Source organism: Phacochoerus africanus, chromosome 16 (genome assembly GCF_016906955.1).
Source record: "Phacochoerus africanus isolate WHEZ1 chromosome 16, ROS_Pafr_v1, whole genome shotgun sequence".
In the NCBI taxonomy this organism is placed as follows: domain Eukaryota; kingdom Metazoa; phylum Chordata; class Mammalia; order Artiodactyla; family Suidae; genus Phacochoerus; species Phacochoerus africanus.
Genome location: NC_062559.1, coordinates 45,682,662 through 45,708,948, shown reverse-complemented (window position 1 = coordinate 45,708,948; position 26,287 = coordinate 45,682,662). Strand labels below are relative to the sequence as shown.

Below are 26,287 nucleotides of genomic sequence, written 5' to 3'. Positions count from 1 at the left end.
CCTGCAAAATAGGGTTTGATGTTCGTCAAAGGACATAAGAAGAAAAAAACTGAGCTTAAAAAACCACCTTTGTTCAATTTGGGCCCCTCTAAAGGTACGGATGAACGCTCACTTGCAAAGTATCTCTTACTTAGACTGCAGACATAAGGCCAATACAAATAAAACGTCTGCTCTCATGTACAAGAGCCAGGGTGTTTTTAAGGTACGTGGCAGGCAAACCAGATCTTACAGCCTCACTCAACAGTGTTCCAGGGCAGCGGATGGAATAACCATGAACACTCTGGAAAGACCAATCCCTGTCACCTTAGCGGCCTAGAGTCTAGGCAGTAAGAGTTGCTCCAAGACTAACTCCTAGTCTATCTTCCAGTAGCACAAAGCATTTTTGTTTTCTCATCCCCAAACCACAACTATTCAGATTTTTTAAAAGTTAAATAACGACATTTTACAAACTCTTCCTGGTATTTTTAGTTAAGATTAATGTTATCATTATATATATTAAAATGCAATTTAAGCCTTATTTCTAATTAAATAATGCAATCAAACACGTAAATTTAAGGGCATGCCCAACTATAGTACTAAAGGGTCCTTCCTTAGAGTAAATTGTTGATTTAAAGAGAACACATGAAATGACATATGAACTTTCTGGAATAGTCTAATTAGGAGAATAACGTTAACTATCTGAAGGTAGTTTAACTGCATGACTTATTTACACCTACTCTAAGTAATTCTCCGCCAGCTATTACAGAATTCAGGTCGTTATAAACAATTTTATCATATGATCCTCCCTTAGCTTGGAAAATAATTTGTGGATTGAAAAAACTCAAGAAGAAAAATTATCTCAATATAGTTCACTTTAGTGAGGAAATAGAATACACCACTTGGCATGTGTCCACAGGAAAAGTCTGGCTCCCAGATGCTTCTTGCCAGCCCACAGTGGATTCAACATTGTTTAAACAATGGACAGTGTGCGCTCATAGCACTGATGACACAGTGACCAAAAATTCAGCAGGAGTCTATCTCATGGGTATATTCATATATTGAAAAGTAACATCAAAACAAAACAAATCATAGACACACTTCGCAAACAAGAAAGATTAAACTCAATTCAGTTAGGCTTTTAAAAAATACATGTCACCGAAATGACATTAAAATTTACAAGTAAGACTTGTTATACCACTGCAAAAAGTTCAAACAAATATATTAATGTGCTCTTTTATTGTATTACTATTCTTGAAAATGAGAAATATAAACCCTAATTTGCTTTGTAATCCAAAGTCCAACAACTCTTTCCAGCAATCAATTAACTGTTTCCAGAGCTCATTCATTACAATCACACAATTTATATTAATATCCATGATTTCCTAAAGCCATACCTGTGGACAACAACTGTTTGTATTAGTCTGTACCAAATGAAATTCCTAATAATTTATCATTTCCGACCTCCAGAAACAATAACTTCATAAGGTTCAAGGATAAAATAAAACTTCAAAATTTTGACACTGAAGTGGTAGCCTAATTTTCTTAGAAACATCATAACGTCTAAGGTCTTTATAACTGGTCCATACGTGTGTCATTGACTGGAATGATATACTTTCTAACCAGGAAGACTCTGAGTAAAACCTACATTCTACTGCAGCACATCCAAGTGTAAACAAAATACTGTTAATATTTAATGTGAAAGCAGCTGTCACCAATGTAGCCAACAGTGAAAAATCCGTGATACAAATAAAATTACTTTGATTTTCCCTATTTCCAGACGACAAGTTTCCTTGAGGTGACATCCTCTCTCTTAATAACAAACAACTTCTGTCGCATAATGTTTATGTCATGTAAATTTTGCAAATCAATAGTGCAAAAACTAGTTTGACTTTCTAGGAGAGAAAGTGATTGGTCAGCATAGGGAATAAAATAGATAGCTTAAATCAGAAGGACTTCATTTAATTGGAAAGCCAACCTCATTTTTTTTTTTTTTTTAGGGCCACACCCGCGGCATATGGAGATCCCTAGGCTAGGGGTCGAATCAGAGCTGTAGCTGCTGGCCTACGCCACGGCCACAGCAAGGTCAGATTTGAGCCACATCTGTGAATGACACCACAGCTCACAGCAATGCCAGATCCTTAACCCACTGAGCAAGGCCAGGGATCAAACCTGCGTCCTGATAGCTACTAGCCAGATTCGTTTCCGATGAGCCACGACCAACCCCATTTTTAAGACATACTCTCAAGAACCATATTAACCTCATTCGACATGACCTCAAATGCAGATATGTAGTACTGCTAATTTATAGAACCGAATATACATTTGGGGATCTCTACTTTGAGGAATTATATATACAAATGTCATTTTTCCCCTAAATAGGAATAGGATCTAGCCATTTAGGACCACTTACTTCATAAATTCAGCAGCCATTTAAGACCTCTTCTATCATAAATTCGACACAAGATTTCTTGTCAAGAAGTAATTAATACTGAGTTATTGATTAACCAGACACCCAGCATGGGCCCTGCCTATAGTATACACTCAAATTTTTGTTTATTTGACTTGAATTCGTTTAGAAAACAAACACTTATAATTAAGCCAAGTCTCTACTGTAGTGTTAATGCAATAATTGGTTACTTATAAGTAGGAATTCAACCTCCAGCAATGCGGTCCACAGGCTGAAACAGACCTGTCTCTCCCCACCTGCTTAAATGGGAATACGGACCATTTACAGGGTGGGGTTGAGGCTGGAGTTTTAACATCTTCCTGGGTACAGCAGACGTGGCCTCAGGCCCAGGAGAAGCAAGGAGCTGGAAGCGAGACCCCCGCTTTCTGTCTCTCCAGGCATCTGGATGGTGGTGGCCAACGGAGGAGGGAAATGGTTTCCTGTGAGAAATCAAAACCCCACGACTGTACAATGTGAGATCCAAACATATACTATCCTCAGGTGTGGTATTTCCAAACCAAGAAATTTAGCATAAAAATTGCAAAACTCCTGGGGCTCTGAGAGAGCCAATGCAAAATCATCTTGCAGGAGCATTTCCAGAACCCAGGGCACATAGCACTCCTGCAGCAGCAGGAAGAAAATCTGATAAGCTGGCAATACTTGGAACTGGCAGACGAGGTGCCCAAGTAAACAGGCAGCCTCGGTGTGAGCAGCCCTAAACAAGTCCACACAAAGTGCTGCGGGGGCGCAGGGGAGAGCCAAGAAATTCAGAAGTCCAAGGAAAAGTGAATCTTTATTTCCCAAGCACCGCTAAGCTAATGTTCAAGACCCAAACTGCACTGGTCTGGTCCCTTTGCTTTCACCCAATGAAGGATTGATCCCGCGTGAATATTTTCTGCGGCTTTGGACCATCTGGTTTTTAAAGTCTCAAGCAATGGGGTTTCTTCCACTACTTCCTTTGGAAAGTCTTCTTTTGTTGTTATTGGGGCAAAAAGAAAACAAAAAAAGGCTTAAATGCTGAGGGAACTTGGCAGTTGTCGTTAAAAGTCTTTTTCTTTCTTATTAACTCTTTCTTAAATCTTTTCGTGAATAAAAATTGCCTTCTTTCCCTACAACATGAATATGCTATTATTGGGCCTCTTCCAAACATACCAAGTTACCCCATCTAAATATATATTTTTTAAAGACCTTCATTTAATGAATTCCTGGCCTTGGGTGTGCTTATCCTCACCTAGCAGTGACAAACCAGACTAGTATCCATAAGGATATGGGTTTAATCCCTGGCCCCACTCAGTGGGTTAAGGATCCAGGGTTGCCGTGAGCTGTGATGTAGGTTGCAGATGTGGCTTGGATCTGGCGTTGCTGTGGCTGTGGTGTAGGCGGGCAGCTGCAGCTCTGATTGGACCCTAGCCTGGGAACTTCCCTATACTGCAGGTGCAGCCCTAAAAACAAAACAAAATAATAATGAAAATAAATAAATAAATAAAAAACCAAACTTCTGGCTTTAGTTGTTTAACTTTCACCTTCAGAGTGCTCTTTAGGTGGTGTTCAAAACCACATTTTGCTCATTGGGTCTGGGGAGCAATGAATGGAAAGGTCCTTTCAAATGTCTCATCTACTGGCACAGGCTTGGCTCTGATCTTTGTTTCTCAGCAGTCTCTAGTCTCTGATTACTTTTCAAAACTGTTGCTTATTGAGCATTTGTTAAGTTTTATATTTTCTATTTAACAAACTCTGAATTGTACTGGTTGACACTGATTCCCCAGTGCCTAGCACAGTGCCTGACATCTCACAGCTGCTTAATAAATATCTGCTTGCATGAATAACTAATATTTGTTGCATAGACAAAGAATGCTTCCATAAAAGCTGGGACTTTTTTCCTTTTCTCATTTCATTTTCTTCACCCTTCCTTTTCAGGGCATTTATTAAAAATGTAAATGACTGCTTTGGAATACCTTCAAATGAATGCTGGGCTCTCAGGAAATATTAAATAAACAACTAGGCTTAACACACACATATTTTCAAGTGTCTAGACATGAATATCTACATGTTTGGGGGTGACTGTCTCTTACAGTTTGGTTTAAGCAATACAGGGAGAGATTATATTTTATCATGAGTATAGATGAACTTCACCTTGACCTACCTAATCAGGCTAGGTTTCCAGGAAGAACTGAGATGTAAGGAAATTTGTGAAAGAAAACATAGGCTGACCAGGGCAATGAAATGAGGTTATCTGTTGTCTGCGAGAGTACAAGGCGATGTGAAATCGGGAGCAGGACGTGTAAACAGTGGGCTAAGAGAAGGAGCTGGCTTAATTGAAGGAAAGGGTGTGGCGTGGAGAAGGAAACAAAAGGATGATGGAAGCCGCAGCTGGGACCAGGAGAGAGCAAACGGAATCCTGGCCACAGCCTCTTTTCTTAACCCTCCAGTGGCTCCTCGATGCCCACTGAATCAAAGCAGTGGCTTGAAAGATAACTTGTAAAAACACACTTTCCCCAAGCATCTATCTAATCATTCACTCTTAACCTTTGTTCACTATTTTTTCAAGCTGCTTGTGCAACTGTCCGGATCTTTGTTTTTACATACGAAGCTCATCGTTTTCTTTAAAGTTACATTAAGTCCTCTGGTTTTTGTCCTTGCAGATGTCAGTTTTTAAAAAATCATAGTTATGATCCTGTGCTTTTTAGACCTACTTTACCTGTGGCCTTTAATGAGAGAGTGGAAGCAAAGGAGAATGTCATTTCCTGGGAAATGCCTTGCTTGAGATGACTAACCCACCACAGGGAGCTGGTAACTCACGATGGTCCTATTGCTCACAGGAGATGATCTATCTTTAATGGCGCAAAAGACTGATGACGTTAGAGCTTTTCATCACTCAGTGTATTACATTTCACAATTTTATTTATTTGAGACTATGCTCGCTGGAAAGGTAATGTTAGATTTTAATGAAGTTGTGGAAGATCAGCCATATTTCAATACTCCACTGATAGTATTCCGTTTAATACAATCATTCTTTTAGGATTCTGCAGCAATTGGTGTTATTAGGAAAAGAATCATCACAGACAAAGAGTTTCTCTTAATTTAACTAACAGGCCCCTCTGACTAAAGACTGTATTATCCAGGGAGCCCCCTTTGTGGCTCAGCGGTTAATGAACCCGACTAGGATCTATGAGGATGCGAATTTGATCCCTGGCCTCGCTCAGTGGGTTAAGGATCCGGCGTTGCCATGAGCTGTGGTGCAGGTTGCAGACGTGGCTCAGAACCCGCATTGCTGTGTCTGTGGCGTAGCCCTGCAGCTGTATCTCCAATTCGACCTCTAGCCTGGGAACTTACATATGTCACAAGTGCCCCTAAAAGGCAAATAATAATAATAACAAAATAAAAAAGACTACATTATCCATGTACTACTTACTGACTTCATATGAGGAAGGCATTTGTTTAAATACCCTGGGGATGCCAAGAAATGCAAGGTTCCATCCCTGTCCTCGAGAAGCTTGTAAATATAATAAAGATGAGCTATAAAGATCCATCCAGTTGCTTGTTTGCCAAATAAATAATCCCATGAAAAGCAAAACAGTAACCTGAGATTTACAGAACAGAAGATAACAATATAAAAGGTGTCACAGTGCTGTGTGACATTAAATCACAAACATATGGTGCTATGTAAGTTCAGAGAAGCAGAGATCACTTCGAGCTGGGATGGGCAGGAGAGGCTTTCTGGGGAGATGGGATTTGATCTGGGCCTGGAAGAGGGGGTGGAGCTGGCCAGAGACTGGACTAAGGGGAGAGCATTCCATAAAGATGGGGTCTAAGAACAAAACTGCGAGGCTGGAAAAGTATGGGATGTTTGGAGAGAACGAAGTTTCTTGAAATTGGAAAGTGGAGGCAGTGGAGAGAGACTGAGCTGCAAGGTCTCCGTCAGCCTGTGGACGACCCCTGGATGTCAAAGTAAGGAGGCTGGGCTTGACCCTACAGGTAGGTGGTGGAGAGCTCGGCAGCATCTCGAAGCAGTGGAAAGACAGGACTTCAGAAACTTCTGAATTCCGTTTTCCTTAAAATTATTTCCCCCATTAAACGAAAACAGTGTTAATCAGCTTATAAAGGAGGTTCTGGATTCTTTTATATTCATTGGCTCTTCACATCAGATATTCCTGATAAAAGTGTTAATGCCCCGAATGGTGGAAGACATGATAAAATCCTGTTCCGGGTTTAGCATTATACCATTCTACACCTATAAAATACTGTACTGTGCCCAATAAATACACATAACCTTCAAGTGTATTTTAATTGTTTCTAATGGAATGACCACAAATGTTTCACCTAAATGGGTTTAGAGGAAATACTGTATTTATACAGTAATGTAAAGAATATACAGAATCAACAAGGGTAACTTCTTAAGTGTGGGTAGGGAAAGTATGTCCGGGGCATATGGTAGTACTACTGGACTCTGGGATTGGTAAGAATGTGGGATAGGTAGGTAGATGGATGGACAGACAGACAGACAGGCAGGGATAGACATAAAGATACGTTGACACATCCTCCTATCTATATATGTTTAGTTTTGTCATTTTTTTCTATAGTTAGCTATTTATATACCCATTTATCTGATTAAATTATAGCATATTTGAGGACAAGCAGATATTTATTCATCATCTTAGTATCTACTCTGCATCGTAAAGTGAAATATATTAGAAAATATGGGAGTTCCCTGATAGTCTAGCAGTTAAGGATTTAGAATTGTCACTGCTATGGCTCAAAAGAAAAAGAAAGAAAATATGGTAGAGCTGATTGTGGATTATAAGGATAGAAAAATGAAAAACTTCCTCAACCAAAAGTTTCATTTACATGTTATTTCACCGAATTTTTGTGCTTTAATTACTTCATTACCTCAACATACTGATTTAGCACAAGGTACCTAGTGCTACGCAGGTGATAAAGGCACTGAGATGGAGCACAGAGCAGGAGTAAGGACTGGTTAAAAATTCACTCTGTCTGGACCATAAGGGAATGAGACTGGAAATGTGGATGAGTGTCAGGCCACGGGAGAGGGTTGGGACTGACTAATCTAAGCAGTAGAGACCCAGAAAGGGTACTGAGCAAGGGATTGATTTGACTATGTTGTGTTTTAGGAAGATCAATCTGCTGGCAGGGTGTAGAACAGATTATTGGGCTGGCTGATAGACGAGAGGCGCACGTATAGGAAGTAGGGAGGGCACTTCGCTCTCGTGATGCTCCATGAGAGCCTGAGCGTGCGGACAGCTGCGGATGGGTGAGGCTTGCGAGGCAGAACCACCAGCTACTGAGTGAAGATGCTTTACTTTGCTCTAACCATATGCGTGTCCATGTAGTCATACTTGGAAGGCTGCCCAGGGAGAAAGTGTAAAGAGAGAAAGAGCTTTCAAATTCAAATTTTTCATCAGATAGGATCATTAAATGGTATTTGATGTACATGGGAAACCTCCCATAATTATACATGTCAACCTTACTTTAGTGACTCAACATACATTTTTTGGGGTGTCATTTAGGCACAGAGGACTGCATTATAGATCAGTTCTGGCCTACAGAGCTCCTGCTTGACCTGGCTCTTGCCTAGCTCTCCATTTCATTCTACCCTCTCCACATGGCTACCCCGGCCCTCATTCCTGGTTCCTGAATATCTCAGCATTCTCCAGCCTCAGGGCCTTTGCACTTGGTATTCCCTGTGCCTAGAAAGTGCTTTGTTTGGCGTTTTTGCATTTACCAGTGTTATCTGAGAGGTTTCCATTTCAATGTCACCTCTTGCTTGACCATAGAGGATAAAATAGCTGCTCCTTTCACATGATCTACTTACCTTCGTAGCACTTACTAGGCTGTATAATTATCTTACTAGAGACCAGGTCTGCCTTTTTATACTTAAACTCCCAACAGCTAGAACAGAATCTAACTGTGATGGGCTTTCAAGAAATACTTGTTCAGACAACTAATTACACAGTAAGAACATAGGATGATAAGGTAGAAACAAAAAGCTCCACTATTAGAGAAATGAAAGGTAAAGAGGAAAATGATTTGAAACAATTAGTAAGATCAGGAAATGAGGAAATCTAAAACAGGGCTGACATGCTTATTTATAAACAGTATATGTCACAAGAAAACAAAACGGGAAAGGCCAAAGGAGGAGACAGTTTCCAAAAGAAAGAGCTGTCCAGTAAAACGAATTTCCACTAATGAATTTCACGACAGACTGATGACTGGAAGAGACTGGGGACTCCAAGGGAGCTGGTTTAGGTAAGGGATTGGGAGAGAAAATCAAATCGCCACAGGTTAAGGAGTGAGCTGGCGAAGACACAGTGGAGACGGGCCAAAGACAGCTCTCACAATAATTTTTATGCTCCAGAAAAAGACGAAAAGCTAGGTTGTAGCTCCCTGAACTGTGATCAAGAATGTGGAAAGAAGCCCAGATAAAGAGGCAGGAGATTTGGGATCTGGTTCCAAAGAGAGCTCCAAAATGCCATTCTGCAAATGAAGCCTCTTACTCATCAATGAGAAAAATTTTCTGCCCCATCTCAACTCCTGTGACAGGGAACAGGGAACCAAGGGGCTAAAGGATAAGCAGGTATAAGGAGTTGTCGTTTCTTTGTAAAAATTCTAATGATGTTCTGAAAATAAAGAGGAACAAATCTATGGAAGAATGTTTTATTTGCAATTAAATCAAGGTCAAATTTCACTTGGGCTTAATTAAGCTGAATGGATTTTTTTCCCCCACTTTGGTGAAGGCTCAACGGCAACACTTGCTGAGGCCAGATATGAAGAGTGCTTATATTTATCACTGACATTTTGCTGAACCTGTCCATTCTTATTAATCACTGCTTTCAAGTAAGCAGTTGAGGACTCTTAGGAAGTTGATATTCCCAGCTGACCTATCTGCAAAAATAGTGAAGCCTGATGCTCTCCTGCTGCAGTCTGTCTCTACAGACGTGTGTGTGTGTGTGTGTGTGTGTGTGCGCGTGCGCGCATATTTTTTTCAGGGACCTAAAGAAGAAAATAACTTTTTGTGACGCTACAACAACTTTGTCATACTCTATCTTACGAAAGCACAGAGGAACTAAAACCAAAAGCAGACTCTGATCTGTTTATATTCTACATAGGAGGCAAATCATATCACCAGAATGAAGACTCCAGTTAAAAGTTCTGACACGAAGGTGATGAGAAGCTATGTCTTGAAACTAACTGTTGAGATCTCTCAGTGCTAAAAGAGAAAGCACTCCGTTTTGTGTAGATTCAAAACCTACAGTGTGAATACTTGACCTTCTGGCTCGCTTTTAGGATTCTTCATCTAAGGTGCACAGAAAAATCTTAATAGTCCAGCCCCAGCAGTGTGATTTTTCTTCTTGCTTTATAAATGTTAGCATTTTAGTCTTAACTAGAGTGGCTGACATTTGCTTACCTTCTGGTTTGTAATTTTTAATATGTATTCTTATGAGTCCCTAGGCCACATAAAGATAAAAAGGTGAGTTTGAAATTTTAGAATTTGGTGGTTGAATTCTCCAAACCATCAATAATTTCTAGTGATTCTATTTTTTGGTTCTTGGAAAGAGACATCTGATCTTTTTACACAGGGTCCTTTTCTCTCATTAAAATTTCTATTCCTTCCTTTATCTCGTTAGTCATTGCAAACATATTTTATCTTACGGTCTTTTTTCATATTGTTCTCTCATCTCCAGTTCACTAGGGATTAATTCTCTCATTTGTCTTCTTCATCACCATATCCCTCTAATTGTGCTTTAAGGCACCGTGCCACTAGTTTTAATCTACTATTTTCATTGTCTTTCGGACCTACTTTTTTTTTTTTGTCATTTCCTTTGTGATTTCCTCTTTTAACTCATGAGCACTTCGGAAGTTTATTTTTTTAGCCTCCAAACACAGGGACTTAGGCATTTAAAAATATCTTTTTAGTGCTACTTTCCAATTAAATTTAACTGTAGTTAAAAAAAGTCTCCATGAAACAGTCATTGAAATTTGTTGAGATTTCAGTTGAAAGGAAACTTACACACTATTGACAATTCCCATGAATATTCTATGTGTCCTGAAAACAACATAACATCTTTTTAGATAGATTAAATCAAGTTTATTCATTTTTTGGTCCCGATCTTCCATATAGTTACTAATATTTTTTGCCTCCTTGGTCTACCAGTTTCCAAAAGCAGTATTTTAAAATCTCTCATAGTGACTGAGGATTTGTCAAATTTGTCATATAAGTTTTTCCTTTATAGATTCCAAAGGTATGTAGTTAGATGCATGTAAACTTTATCTTCTTCTATTCTTATTATATACTGTCACTCTGTAGTCCTATTATTCCTTTATGCTTTACATTCTATGTTATCTGACGTTAACCCTGCTATAGTAGCTTCCTTTGAATAGAGTTGTCTGGCATATTTATTTTCATTTCTTTACTCTGAAAATTTCTAAATGGCTTTGTTCCAGGAATACCTTCTCTTAGAATGTTGCTAGATTTAAAAAAAAAAATCAATGTGATAATTTCTCTTTTAATTGATTATTTTAATCAAGTTACATTTATTGTAATTATTTTTATATTTGGGCTTATTTTTACCATATTTTCTCTTTGTTCCTTTTTCTTTTCTCCGGCCTCCTTTTGGATTTAAAATGTCTCTATGATCACATTTTATTTCTCTTCTGCTGCTTTGGGAACTCCAAGATTGTATTCTTGTTTATTTAGCACTTACACTGAAATTGTAGCATGCATTTCCTAACAAAGACTACAGTTACTCAGTATTTCTCTCCGCCTTCCTCCTGAAGAAGGCAACACTAGGCATGTTTCCACTACACCCCATCTCCATCTTGCACCAGCTAATTTGTTAAATCGTGAGCTAAACTTAGTTTTACCTCTTCTTCAAATTAAAAAAGCTCATTTAAAAATAATCAATAGTTAATTAAAGTTGCCGACATTATTTTACCAATTTCTATGTTCACTATTGTTTCTTAGATTCTCCACCTTACCTCTGAGTTCACTTTTCTTCTGGCTAAAGTACACAGTGAGGAGCAGAGCCAGGATTCAGAGCAAAGTGTGTCTGCCCCCAAAGTCCTTGCTCAATAACAATAATTTACTGGTCACAGATACAGAGAAAGGTATTCTGTGTGTAATGGGCAAGGAGTGGAGCCAGCAGATAAGAGGCAGATGGAGAGGAAGAGGGGAAGTGAGAAGGTGTCACGATTCGTCTGACACTGCTGGAAGACAGGACTCATCTATCAGAAAAACAAAACGACAAACTCACGAGACATGAAAATGGTAGGATATGAGATAGTATATATGACATAAACATCAGGAATTAAGGGTGCAGTCGTAAGTCATGGGGCTTGGGAGAAAAAGGGACAGTGTAGCTGCACCCATTTAAGGCCTGTGCAAGAATGGCAGAGGGATTCCTAGCACCTACGTACAGTGCCTGCCACATAATAGGTGCTCAAGAATATCTGTGGAGTGAAAGAAATAGAAGCAAGGAAGAAAAGAAAGGATGAAAAGGGAAGAGAGGACAATGAAAGAATGAGAAAAGGGAGAAGGTAATGAGGAAGTAGGAAGAAAATGAAAGGAAAGGAATTTAATTTTATTTATTTATTTTTATTTTTTTATTTTTTATTTTTTTTTGTCTTTTTGCCATTTCTTGGGCCTCTCCTGCGGCATATGGAAGTTCCCAGGCTAGGGGTCTAATCGGAGCTAAAGCCGCTGGCCTACACCAGGGCCACAGCAACGCGGGATCCGAGCCACGTCTGCAACCTACACCACAGCTCACGGCAACGCTGGATCGTTAACCCACTGAGCAAGGGCAGGGATCGAACCCGCAACCTCATGGTTCCTAGTTGGATTCGTTAACCACTGCATCACGACGGGAACTCCCGAAAGGAAAGGAATTTTAAAGGAAAGGCAGAAGAATAGCAAATGAAAAGAAAGCTCTCTTTCTAAGTTTTACATGCATTGCATATTTGCAAATGGGCTTTAAAAATGCAAAAGATTTATATCAAACTGTTAACAATGGTTACTTAGGATAGAAGGTGAATGACTTCCAGTTTTTAATTTTATGCCCATCAGCAATAGTTCAGGGTTTTCTAGTGAGCATATACTGTTTGGAAGTAAAGATCTAAAACTGAAGACTCAACAATAGCAAAAGGGAAATGGGCAGAGAATAACAACCACCTGACGTGGCTTGTTGTGAAGCCCTCCCCGTGAGCTCAGCTTCACTGACTTCCCCAGAGGGCTGCCTCCGGGACTCCCTGTTGACCTCCAGGAGCAGAGACCATTTTTCCTGCCATCTCAAGCCCATTAATCTCCTCAAAGTTGAGGTCCAAGAAGGGAGAGAAATCCCATCACTGGATTTCCTTTCCTCTTAAAGCCACCTGTCACGGAGTTCCCGTTGTGGCTCAGTGGTTGAGGAACCCAACTAAGATCCATGAGGACATGGGTTTGATCCCTGGCCTTGCTTAGTGGGTTAAGGATCCAGTGTTGCCATGAGCTGTGGTGTAAGCCACAGATGTGGCTCAGATCCCACGTTGCTGTGGCTGTGGCGTAGCCCTGCAGCTTTATCTCTGATTCGACCCCTAGCCTGGGAACCTCCAAAATGCCATGAGTGCGGCCCTAAAAAGACAAAAGACTAAAACTAAAAAAGGGGGCCACCTGCCAAACTCCAGGTGGTTCTGGAATTGCCTGGCCCTCCATTCTTCTGGGAGTCCTGACTCCCTTTATGAAGATCCAGTTCCAGACCTAGTGATTATCATACTAAGTGAAGTCAGATAGAGAAAGACAAATATCATATGATATCACTTATACGTGGAATCTAATAAAAGATGATATGTAATAACTTATTTATAAAACAAAAACAAATTCACAGATTTTGAAATCAAACTTTTGGTTCCCAAAGGGGAAACCATGGGAGGGAGGAATAAATTAGGAGGATGGGAATAACCTATACACACTACTGTATATAAAATAGATAACTAACAAGGACCTACTGCATTTTTTTTTTTTTTTGGTCTTTTTGCTATTTCCTGGGCCGCTCCCGCGGCATATGGAGGTTCCCAGGCTAGGGGTCCAATCAGAGCTGTAGCCACCGGCCTACGCCAGAGCCACAGCAACGCAGGATCCGAGCCGCGTCTGCGACCTACACCACAGCTCACGGCAACGCCGGATGGTTAACCCACTGAGCAAGGGCAGGGATCGAACCCACAACCTCATGGTTCCTAATCGGATTCGTTAACCACTGAGCCAAGACGGGAACTCCGGACCTACTGTATTGTACAGGGAAATCTACTCAATATTCTCCAGTAACCAAAAGGGAAAAAAAGAATGGAATATGTGTATGTATAACTGATTCATTTTGCTGTACACCTGAAACTAACACAACATCTTAAGTCAATTGTATTTCACTAAAACTTAAAAAAAAAGATCAAGTTCCTCACACACAGGTCTTTCACTTCATCCTCAAATGAACAGCCCCATCATAACAGTATAAGCCAAACGTCTATGCAAGAAAGACACGCAGTTACAATATCAAAAAAGACTCTCCCCTTTCACAGACTGCAGCTCATGAGATTAGAGACAATGCTTCCCTCTTTTTTTTTTTTTTTCCCCAGTCTCTCATGGTTTTTTCATTTCTCTAAGACAGAAGTTCAGTCCCTTGAGAGAAACTATGACAGACAAGTCCAGCTGGTCCCTTATGACACAGAACCAGTCTACATAATCTTGTTTAACTTGTGTAAGAAAACCTGTGCTTTGTCCATAAAAATAAACTCACATGGAATGTGGGTTATGGGTTTTTACAGTCAAGAGACAGGTAAAAAGGTGGTAAGCCAAAAGCTCTCCATTACATCCCTGTGCCATCAACCTTGGCACTATGCACATTTTGAGTCAGATAATTCTTTGTTGGTGGGGACTGTCCTGTGCTTTGTAGGATGTTCAGCAGCATCCCTGGCCTCTACCCACTAGATGCCTATAAAACACACACACACACACCAGCAACAAAAAAATGCCTCCAGGCATTCAATCATTAAATGTACCCTGGGGGCCAAAATATCCCCCTTTGTTGGGAATCACTGATGTAGCGCTAAGTAGCAAAAATAGGTTAGTTTATTTCTCGACAAATAGAAATACATGTTTTTTCATGCACTCAGGTATTTTTGGTCTTAATATGTGTTAAAGTATCTCTTGTAGTGAAAATAATTTGTTTGCAGTGCCAACGGCAAAAGAAAGAAAAGCAACATGACAGGCAAAATTATATGCCAAAGCTTCATGCCGTATGATGAAATAGGCCACATGAAGAACACTAAAATCACATTTGTATTCAGAAAGGTAAAATATAAACAGTTAGATGCGTGCAGTGACCCTAATTTATGGATGTTTTCCTTGTATTTTATAATTTCAAATAACCCTCTTAGCAGAGTTCAGAGCTGAAACTATCCAAAAAATTGACTCTGAAAATAGTCCTCTCTCATACTATGTGACAGGGCACCAAACCACCACAGCTGATAATTCAGTGCCTGAGTTTAAGAAACAAGAGTGCCAGCAAGCTGCCTGGACTAAAAATATTAAAATGCTGAATATATGTGATTCTGTGAAAGTCAACTGGCATCCTTCCACTGCAGTCCAAATAAGGAATGAGGCAAAACCGTTGGGTGAAGTCAGGAATAATGTTAATACCACAGACTTCAGGGTCCTCTATGGTTTTGCTAATATGAGTGATAATTACTCAGCAAGAAAATAAAAGTTAAAATGTATTGGGGGGGGTTGTAACCAGTTATTGATTGAGTTGGCTTGCATGTACACTTGCTGGAGATTGTTTCAAATTTAAGTGCTCACTGTTCTTTTTTATGTATATGTAATAGTTTCACGGGAAAAATTTATAGCTGCATTTAGATTTTAGATGCAGATAGTTGAACTGAATACATTTAAAATGTAATTGAATGACCAAAGGATAAAAACATTTTTTTCTGGCTCAGAATAGTTCAATCTATCATTACAAGATAAAAAATAGAATGAATTAACACTTCAAAATAGGTTAATGGGATTAGAAATTTGTCTTCCTATTTTATGCTACTCTCTTTCTTCCACCACTTGCCAGAAGAATTTCAAATGCAACTCCCCTGACATCTACAGATTTAATAGGCTAACAGGCACTTACCATTGTTGTGAACTAGGCTGATTCTATTGAGTCCATATATTAAAAAATCTTTTTGTTGTGTCGTTTCTGCACAATTTCCTGACATTATAGGAAAAAAAGTCCAGTGGCATTGTAATTAGAAGAGAAGAGCAAGCTGGGTTGATTTCTGTAGCAATTTCCCAAATACTGTTTTCTCCTTTCGACATTCAAATTTAAACAAAAACGTTCTTCTGCACTTCTAATGAAAAAATGAACAATAACTTTGAAATTTGTGTTAAGCCAAATGAACTCATTACTGTGTTATGAAACAGCTTAACACACTCTGATCAAAATATTAGCTGTACAAACATAAATATGCTATAGTAATATCACAATGTAAGCAAACCTGACTGGCCTACGTTCATAGATGCTAAGACGTAAAAGATATCCAAGTATTAAGAAAGCTGAAGAAAAGCCAAATGCCTTTAATATTCCCCAGAAATAGCACTGTCTCAACTCTTCTGTACATATGTATGAATACCCTAAATGCAAAGAAATCTTAAAAATTTATTCTTATTCTTTGTAAAGTTAGTTAAAAATTAATGAACAAGAAATTAAAGTGAAGCTGCTGTAATACAGTTAGAATATCCCAACTGAAAAACAATTACAATGAAACTATTTACACTCCTATAGAATTATAAACATTTTTCAAAGCATATTTTGCAATACATTTTTTTTTCTTTATTATGGCCACACCCACAGCATATGGAAGTTCCCGGGCCGGGCCAGGGACTGAGTCCCAGCCACACCTGCAACATATGCTACAGCAATGCCAGATCCTTTGTGCCTGGCCGGGGATAGAACCTGTGCCTGTGCAGCAACCCAAGTTGCTACAGTTGGATTTTTAACCCACTGCACCACAGCGGGAACTCCTGCAATACAACTTTTTAAACAATGTTTTCTTCTTTGTCTTGAAACATGAACATTGCATGTTTATTCACGTTAAAAATTACATTTATTCAAGTAAGAGCTTTACTTTCTCAGAACAAAAATTTTGTGATTTAAATTTTTTATTTTTTTTATTTTTAGGGCCACAGGTGTGGCATATGGAAGTTCCCAGGCTAGGGGGTGAATCAGAGCTACGGCTGCCAGCCTATGCCACAGCCACAGCAATACCAGATCTGAGCCACATCTGCAACCTATACCACAGCTCACGGCAATGCTGGATCCTTAACCCACTGAGCAGGGCCAGGGATCGAACCCACATTCTCATGGATTCTAGTCGGGTTCATTTCTGCTGAGCCACAACGGGAACTCCAACTTTGTGATTTTAAAGTAACATGTTGAATCCGTAGATTTTTTTCTTCAAACAATTTTATGCTTATCTTTCAACTAAGAGGATAGTTTTCTTTTTTTATGATTTTTATTTTTTTATTTTAGTTGATTTATTGCGTTCTGTCAATTGCTACTGTACAGCAAAATGACCCCAGGCATGCATATATATATATATGCATTATCCTCCATCATGTTCCATCATTAGCCTCCATAATGCTCCATCACAAGCGACTGGATAGAGCTTCCTGTGCTGTTCAGCAGGATCTCATTGCTTATCCACTCCAAATGCAAGTTTCCATCTATTAACCCCAGGTTCCCAGTCCATCCCATTCCCTCCCCCTTGGCAACCACAAGTCTCTTCTCCAAGTCCATGAGTTTCTTTTCTGTGGAAAGGTTCATTTGTGCCATATATTAGATTTCAGATATAAGTGATATCATATGGTATTTGTCTATCTCTCTGACTTACTTCACTTAGTGTGAGAATCTGACAAAAAATTTGTGTTGAAATGGTAGTATTAATTCTGGGAATTTAACCAGTTATATTTCACATATACACAGTTTTTGTATAGACTTGGAAAAATAGCAACAGCTTGTAAATATGTTCACTGCTTTTCCACCATTTTCACCGCTCCTCAAAATTATATTCATACTTCACAGAAATGAAAGCAATTAGCTTAACTCTTCTCCTGGAAAAGAGATCATTTTTGAAAGAAAAAGAGTTACCTTTCCAGTTTTAGATATTTAATCAAACAAAACCTCTGACTCTAAGAGCCGACTTCAGGGCTTTCACTAAGAAAAATCCCCTCTGTAGTGGCTGGCTCAAACTCCCAAACTGTGCAGACGTTAAAGCGGCTCTCTGTTACACTGGGGAAGAAAGAAGCAGACATTCCACAGCTGCCTACACCAGCTTCCTTCCCAGGGGCACAGCTGCAGGTTCTAGCAAACTCAATCACTACGTACAGCCACTGGGATCCCAGGCAGGGGCAAGGAATCCCAGAGCAGCTTAGATTTCTTCCAGGACCAGAGTAAGAAGTAGGACTATTTCAAAAGTAACCAGTTATTTCCAACGATTATGTGGCCCCAGGCTTTTAAAAAAAAAAAGTGATGAAAAAGAACATCCGTAGTGAGAGATAATAGTAGACGTTTCACATTTTCAAGATGTCAAGCTACCTACAGGAGATATTCCTCGGATCTTTATTCTGAAAATGCTATAAATATGTGTTCTTTATTCCTGACCAATTTTTTATTGGGAGGAAAACACAGACCTTAATTAACAGCCAATTCAACAACTGTAATTGTAACCCTTCACTGCAGAGTTTTATAGGAATGATGTATATGCGACAGTAACATCGTGTTTCAGTGACATTCAATGATATTCACCAGTACACATTCTCGCAAGCTCTCCTGAGCATTTTAAAGACTAAAACGATTTTATTCATGATAGGGTGTGACTGAAAAACCAGTCAGAGGACAGTCCTCGCTACTTGGGGATAACCGATACCACCACAGATGCCACTGCCTTTGCATAAATCAGAAAGGAAGGTGCTATAAACACATAGTTCTATTAAAGTAACAGAAATAAACAGACTACCCTATGCCCACCCAGTTATGCTCTTACTCTCATCATCTCTTCTACGGGAGCAAAAGACAATACGTAGATGCAGATTTTGAGTAATTTTTGTAATATCTGGAAGTTATAATTTCATTACAATCATTCATTCTTACTTGGTCAGAGAACTATGATTTTAATTCAATAAAAGCACTTGCAAGAGGTTACCAGATGTAATGATGAAAACAATAATGACGATGTTACAACTTATTGGGGCTTGCTGTGATTCAAGCTCTGTGCTTTGAGATTTAGAGGCATGACTTCACTTACTACCACCCTCCATGAAATTATCCTTATTTTACAGATGAAAAAATTAACTTTTAAGGTCACTGAGCTAGTAAATAGTACAGCCAGAATTTAAACTTTTTGACTCTCAAGGCAGTGTGCTAGTTATTATGCTCTATTGACTTCATTGAAAAATCATGTATGTACATTAATTTTGAACATTTTAGGTATTTTAATGTCAATTTTAAAGGTTTATACTGTCATTAAATTGTTCTATTCAGAGAAAAATAGTATCTATACATGAGATGTTAGTCAAATATCATTTATATTGCTTATAATTCCTTTTCGTCTCTAATGCCTGATTTTTAATAGCCAGAAAAAGTGTCACTTCAACCTAGAGTGATGGTAATATAATAAATTCCTGAATGTTTTCATATTCTAAGTGTTTTAAGTTCCAGATGCCTATCTTTCTGCTTTAGGTTGGCCCTCAAAACTACAAGTCAAGAGCTAATTTACAATTAAATTTATTTTACAGGACAGATACTGGGGCATATAAACAGTAAACCATGTTTTAAAATGTAGAATAAGAAAATTTATTCATCAATATGTCAAGTAAGAAAACTTTAAGCCTCAAAAGGCCTTTGTTTGTAGCTCAACAATATTCCTCCAAGACAATGTAATACACTGTAGCAAGGAGGAATATATGAGGCAGAAGTTGTTGACATATGGGGTGTGCATGGAACTTCTGGTTAATGGAAGTTCCAAGACGTATAAATAAAAAATGATGTGTGAGTTGGTGGAAAAAAACTGTAAGGCCAGTCAATTTTTTAATTAAAAAATTATGTACCATAAACAATGCTAATGAGCCAAAAGTCCCATGAGATTAGGACTGTATCTGCTTCATTTTAACTTTCTAGTCACTTTCCATAAGTCTACCTCCACTCACTTGAAATACGTCAAGCAGAACCCCTTTGGCAGAGTAAAGTTTTGAAATTTTGCCTTGTCCTTGTTTTTAAGAGCTCACCTTTTTCTTCTCAAGTTGTCGGTCTGATGGGATATGACACTTGTTAGAAAGACCTAAAATCCTTAAATGAACCACCAGAAAATAAATACCTGGCAGCTCTTCATAAATTTCGTCGTCGGCCGGCTGGCTGCGGGGCGGGGGGCTGCTGCAGGGCAGAGGATGGTCAACGTCGTCGTATAAGTCGCCTCTTTCATCCTCCTCCTCAGGGATAACGTCCGACCCCATCTCTACAAAACATGCTCCATGAGGCAAAACTTTCAAGAACACACAAGAGGCTTTTCAACACTCTGTTTCCCAAATTAACGTAGCCCTACAAAGTCACGGGACTGTTGTATGGAATCTCCTTAATCTAAACATTAAAAAAACCCTGTTACATAAGTAAGGCCAGTGTCCAAGTGGCCAAATGGTAAAAGAAAAGACGCTTGTAATTCATCTGAAGTGAATGGTCTGTATGAATACCAGTCACGTTCCTTTGGTCCTTGTTCATAGAAGTTAATAAGCTTGTGCATATGAAACTCCAAATTATTCAGTTATTCAGTATTTAAAGACTGCAATAACTCGTTCAATTGATTGCTCTTACCTTGTAATACAAATTGCAGCTGCTGTACCCATTCTTCGGCATCTTTGGGAGAAGCTGCCGTGAACTAATAAAAAACAAACCATAGCAACACGAATCACCACAGCAGAAATGAAAGGTATGGTGCATTCTTTTCATTTCTTTAAGACCATTAGGAATTCTTTTCATGTCTAGTACTACTTTTCTTGCAAGGATGCTTCTTATAATGTACAGTTAATTTTGACAAATTTACGTAATTGAAGCAGAGGATGATGGATTTGAAACTCTGATCAGCAGCTGGCAGCTGTGCAGGAAAAAAAGCTGCTTCTCTTCATCAATGTCAAAGACAGAACTGATGAACAAAATTTGCCCTTGACAATTAGAAGACACCCATGAATTTCTTTAGACTGCTGGGTACAGTTTTCTTAAAAATGTTCTTGTCAGATTCCAACACAGTACCTGACAACTTAATTAACTGGCTTTCAACTGCAATCTCAGATATTTAAAACTTATTAAACATACATTCCATATTGATGCTAGCTGATAGCTCTGGAATTGCAGAGCTGATACATGCCTTTACCTTCCTTTTCTCCCTCAACCCTGAGCAATACAATATACATTAACACTCTGATATTTTTCTTTTGATAACTTTACTCTTTCTGCTATGTAATCCTTTTGAGAAATCACACAGTTCTATTAAAATAGATATAAAATGCAATATGTGAAGTAATTGATAATTACATATTCACTTGTTCTTTCAAGAAGATATCACTTGAATTCATCTGAAATTTTTAAAAATCTACTTCCTCTTATATGAATGTGTAATATATAAAAACCAGTATTTTTTATTATTATTAACATGTCAGGAAGAGTTGTTTTAACAAAATGTTAATGTCTTTAAAAATGAAATCAGGATCTTTTATCAACTCAATTTCAAGGCAACATGAAAATTCTAACCTGATAGATACGTTTATCTGGAGCAGAGATCTCAAAACAGCAATCTTTCTTTCCGTCCTTCCTAAGAGTATTATTCATTCTGACACTGTAGCCATCCATTGCAAATTCACCTTTCTGTTGTTTGTCTGTTGAAGATAAAATGAAAGTTAGAATTTCATACACTATAGTGAACATAAATGCCCAGACAATTATCTTTTATTTGGTTTTTTGTCAATTCTTGGAAAGAGTATTTTTTTTTTTTTGTTATATTGCTTTTGTAATATAATGTTTAAGGAACATTTCTAGGTACACTTTTTTTTTTTTGGCCGTGCATGTGGCATGTGGAAATTCCTAGGCCAGGAATCAAACTTGCACCACAGTAGCAACCCAAGCCGCTTCAGTGACAACACCAGATCTTTAACGTGCTGTGCCACACAAGAGAGCTCCCTAGGTAAAAATCCTTTTTTTTTTTTTTTTTTCTTTTTAGGGTCGCAACCAAGGCATATGAAAGTTTCCAGGCTAGGGGTCCAATTGGAACTGTAGCCACCGGCCTATGCTAAAGCCACAGCAACGCCAAATCCAAGCCTTGTCTGCGATCTACACCACAGCTCATGCAACACCAGATCCTTAACCCACTGTGGGAGGCCAGGGATCAAACCCGCATCCTCCTGGATACTAGTTGGATTCGTTACCACTGAGCCACAATTGGAACTCTCCAGGTAACACTTTTAATTCTAAAGTTACAGAAGCATTTGGAATCATTGGGTTTAAAAAGAATATCTTAGGGAACCAGAAGAAGGGGGTCTGCAGATAGTGGTCTTATTGAGAAGGAAATATGGAAAGATGACAAATTTCAAATAGGGAAAACCCAAGAACTGGATCTTAAAACTTACGAGACAAAACCACTACAAATCCATGGCTCTTTCAGATTTAGGAAGCCAGTGGGAAAACTTGTCTAGTTAGTTGAAAACTTGCTGGGCTTTTATTTACTACTATCTCCTTTCATCACCACCCTGTGGCCCCCTAAAAGCCTCTAAAACACAACTTTTTAAAAAACACTTCTAAATTGGCACACATCTAAATTTAAAAATCAAATTAAAACTACTAATTTAAAAAAAAAATGTGAGGGGAAAACAAAGTATTTGGATGGAGAAGAATGGTAAAGTGAGTACAGAAACATTTGTTACCAGAGCAAAACAAAAGTAGTTCTTAATCAGTGAACAGTTAAACTAGTAAAAAGCACATCTGAACCCCATATGATGAAGAGTCAAAAGGTGAGTTCCGTTTTAGTCAGATATTACTTTAACTGCAAAGTAAGAATACAAGAAAGGATTTAATACTCTGAAACTGAAAATAAAATTAGTCATCTTATTCCTACTTCAGCCAGTTATATCATTTTGACAGAAAAGAGGCACTGCTATAGGTTTATCTCCTAGATTAACACACAATATTAAAATCATGAGTAAGGACAAGCTCTGTCTTACTGAGCTCAGGGGAAATACAGAAATGCTTCTATATCATGGGGTACAGGGCTCTCTCAGCTTAGTGCATCAGTAACTCCTTTTCTTACATACAATTTCATGCCAGAAGTAACAAACATGTTTAAAAATGTCATCAAGATCATATCTTGCTCAAAATATCAAAGGAAAAAAATCTAAGTTAGTAATTCCTGACTTAAATTTGGACATTCTAATCATAGTTAGCCATAATTCACACCTCTTTGGATAACTGAAAAACAATTCGAATTCAAAATTTTGAATGTTGCTTTGTGGGAAAAGTCTGCAGTAAACTCTATGAAGTGAGAAACCATAAAAAATAAGGGTTGCATTTCCCAAAGGGTATTAATAGGTTTCTACAATCAAGTAAGTTCGAGAAATGCTGAATTAAACAAAGTTAAACAGGTTTTGTTAGTCCAGGCCTTCTTGAGGCCCTAATATATTTATACATTGATTTAATTTCTATAAGAAAGATTTTAGCACTTCCCAAAATTATTTGTCCATGAAACCCTTTTTACATGGAATATTTTATGGAACTGGTATTCCCAAAACATATTTTACAAAATGCCTAACTAGAAAAACAATATTGGAGAAAAGGTACTAAAATATTAATGGTTAAGCACAGTTGGTTCTTCTAAAATTCTCAAGGAAAACTAAATCATTCATTCACTCATTCAACAAATTTATTCTGAGCACTTAAAACAAGCAAAGGGGCATTATAGGTATGGCCAGACAAAAACTAGTAACACTGTATCAGACCTTTCCCACCTTCCCACTGAAACAACAGCCCCCGGTTCCTACACACCCCACAGAAACGTAAATGTTCCAGGAATATTAGTCAATGATCCACTACACTGCAAAAGGATTTAATTTTCACTATAAAAAAGTAGAAGTAGTTGGAAACAAAATATTAAGCCCATACAGGACAATTCTGAGAGCCTTCCTTAAACTTAAAAAAACTCAGGATTTTTCAAGGACCAGATGGAGGAAAGTGGCTCCCATATTGTACAAAGGCTCAATCACTCTATTCAGTTAGTCCACCCAATCTAAAGCCCAAGATTTCTACGTCCAATCTGGATCCAGAATTCTTAGCAATATAACACGAATGGGGATGGGAAAACATAAGGAGTGGGAGTTCACATCTGGAGCTGTAAAATCAGCACTACAAAGACTAAGTTTGGAAGAGCTGTGGGGAGCAGGATACCTTCTCGTGCTAGCTTATCTAGAAATAAGACAACTAGGCAGCAGATCCACTTTAAACAAAACTCCCAGGAGTTCCCGTCGTGGCGCAGTGGTTAACGAATCCGACTAGGAACCATGAGGTTGAGGGTTTGATCCCTGCCCTTGCTCAGTGGGTTAACGACCCGGCGTTGCCGTGAGTTGTGGTGTAGGTCGCAGACGCGGCTCGGATCCCGCGTTGCTGTGGCTCTGGTGTAGGCCGGCGGCTGCAGCTCCGATTAGACCCCTAGCCTGGGAACCTCCATATGCCACAGGAGCGGCCCAAGAAATAGCAAAAAGACCAAAAAAAAAAAAACCTCCCAGAAATATGCTATGGGTCATGTATCAGATGTTCTGTTAAGAGTCTAAGAGGAGGACATGAGCAGCTCCTAGTCAGATGAACCAGAGAGAAGCCACTAACTCAATCTAGAGGTAAGCATTCTAGATTATAGACTAGGATGTCTAGCATAGTTTTTTTTCAAGGAAATAAAAATAAAATTTTATTTGCAATAAGATGCATGTTTTTAGTGTTTGAATATGAAGCAACCTACATTTATAACAGTAAAGTACTATGAATTTTTTGCAGTATAATATTAAAAATTTTTTTTTATTATTCAAATGAATTTATCACATCTGCAGTTGTATAATGATCATAACAATCTGATTTCACAAGATTTCCATCCTACAGCCCAAGCACATCCCCCTACCCCCCAAACTGTCTCCTCAGGAGATCACAAGTTTTTCAATGTCTGTGAGTCAGCATCTGTTCTGCAAAGAAGTTCAGTCTGTCCTTTTTTTCAGATTCCACCTGTAAGTGATAGCATATGATGTTGGTGTCTCATTGTATGGCTGACTTCACTCAGCATGATAATTTCTAGGTCCATCCATGTTGCTAAAAATGCCAGTATTTCGTTCCTTTTAATGGCTGAGTAATATTCCATTGTGTATATGTACCACATGTTCTTGATCCACCCCTCTGTCGATGGACATTTAGGTTATTTCTATGTCTTGGCTATTGTGAATAGTGCTGCAATGAACATCGGAGTACATGTGTCTTTGCGAGTCGTGGTTTTCTCTGGATAGATGCCCAGGAGTGGGATTGCTGGATCAAATGGTAGTTCTAGTTTGAGTTTTCTGAGGAATCTCCATACTGCTTTCCACAGTGGTTGCACCAATTTACAAAGGATGCCTAGTATAGTTTTGTCCAAGAATAAGTAAAGGAGGGAAAGCCAACAAATGAAGACAGGCGTCATAAAAATGTCATGCAATACAGAAACATAACATAGCATTCAAGATGTAGAAAGCAAGACCAAATTACAAGGAACATTAATAAACTTTAAACAGTTGCTTTGCACCTTTTATAAAGTTAAAAAATATTCACGAAAATTTGAAAGATGAAACAAGGTAATATAAGATAAAAAGGGAAAAGGCTGAGGCAAATAAGCAGTTGGAATGGAGCTGGTAAAATTAGAGGAAAATACTGTGCAAGGGAATAGAAAATGCAGCAGCAAAACAAATAATGTATTAAGGGATAAAAAGTTGAAAATTTTGAACAGTGTGAAAAATCAGATCAGACATACCTTTGTCAAACTCCCTCAGTAGATAGGGAAAAAAGAATAAGGGGGAAGATGGACAAAAGGAATATGATGACTATGGAAGACTGACAGAAAAATGAAATAAGACAAAATGGGTGTTCTGGAAAACATGTAAAACAGTGCCAATAATCAAAGACAGAACAGAAGAAAACCTCACTCCACCAAAGAAAGATCTAAGTCTGCAGAACAAAAGGTGTTGTTTAACCAAGTAAAAATAATAAGAAAATAATACCTAGACCTATTCTGCTGGCTGTTGAGTATTCGAGGGTAAATAATTATATAATTATTCAAGTAGGGGGTGGGTGTCTGGTAACAGAAGACTGAAGAGAATGGAGAGAAATTCCTAACTTTCTCAGTAGCTTTCGTGAATCCACAACCATAAAGTAGCCATATTTCCAATTAGCCAATGTGAGATAAAATGGGCAGAGATGACTATGTTAAGACTCCACTCTTTTCCCTTCACGTGGGCATCTCTTCAAGGCAGAGAAAAAAAAGCGAAAACCTTAGCATCACATGGCAATCCATAGCAATTTACATATAGGTTAGTTCCACGGTGTTTTCTGGGATAGTTTCAAAGATGCTTGTTGACTTGAGACAGATTGTTAAAAATAGTGACATGCCAATCAAATGGGAAATAAGGTCACATAAGTTCATATATCCAGAACTGTAAAGGACTAATAAAATATTTTATCCAAGTGAACTTCCCAAATAGGAGAAGTTTATTCCTTTTAAGTGCCAACACTGTTTAAA

General features: G+C 38.5%; 1 protein-coding gene across 2 annotated transcripts in view; it reads right to left on the bottom strand.

The window, feature by feature from the left end:
• Positions 1-26,287, bottom strand: part of SKAP2 (src kinase associated phosphoprotein 2) — a 153,550-nt gene that overhangs the window by 32,772 nt on the left and 94,491 nt on the right. For both annotated transcript variants that reach the window (XM_047763827.1, XM_047763828.1), the window contains exons 7-9: positions 21,250-21,374; positions 20,317-20,380; positions 19,826-19,963 (exon numbers count right to left, since the gene is read on the bottom strand). In XM_047763827.1, the coding sequence (XP_047619783.1) occupies positions 19,826-19,963; positions 20,317-20,380; positions 21,250-21,374 (327 nt within the window). The remainder of the gene's footprint in view (positions 1-19,825; positions 19,964-20,316; positions 20,381-21,249; positions 21,375-26,287) is intronic.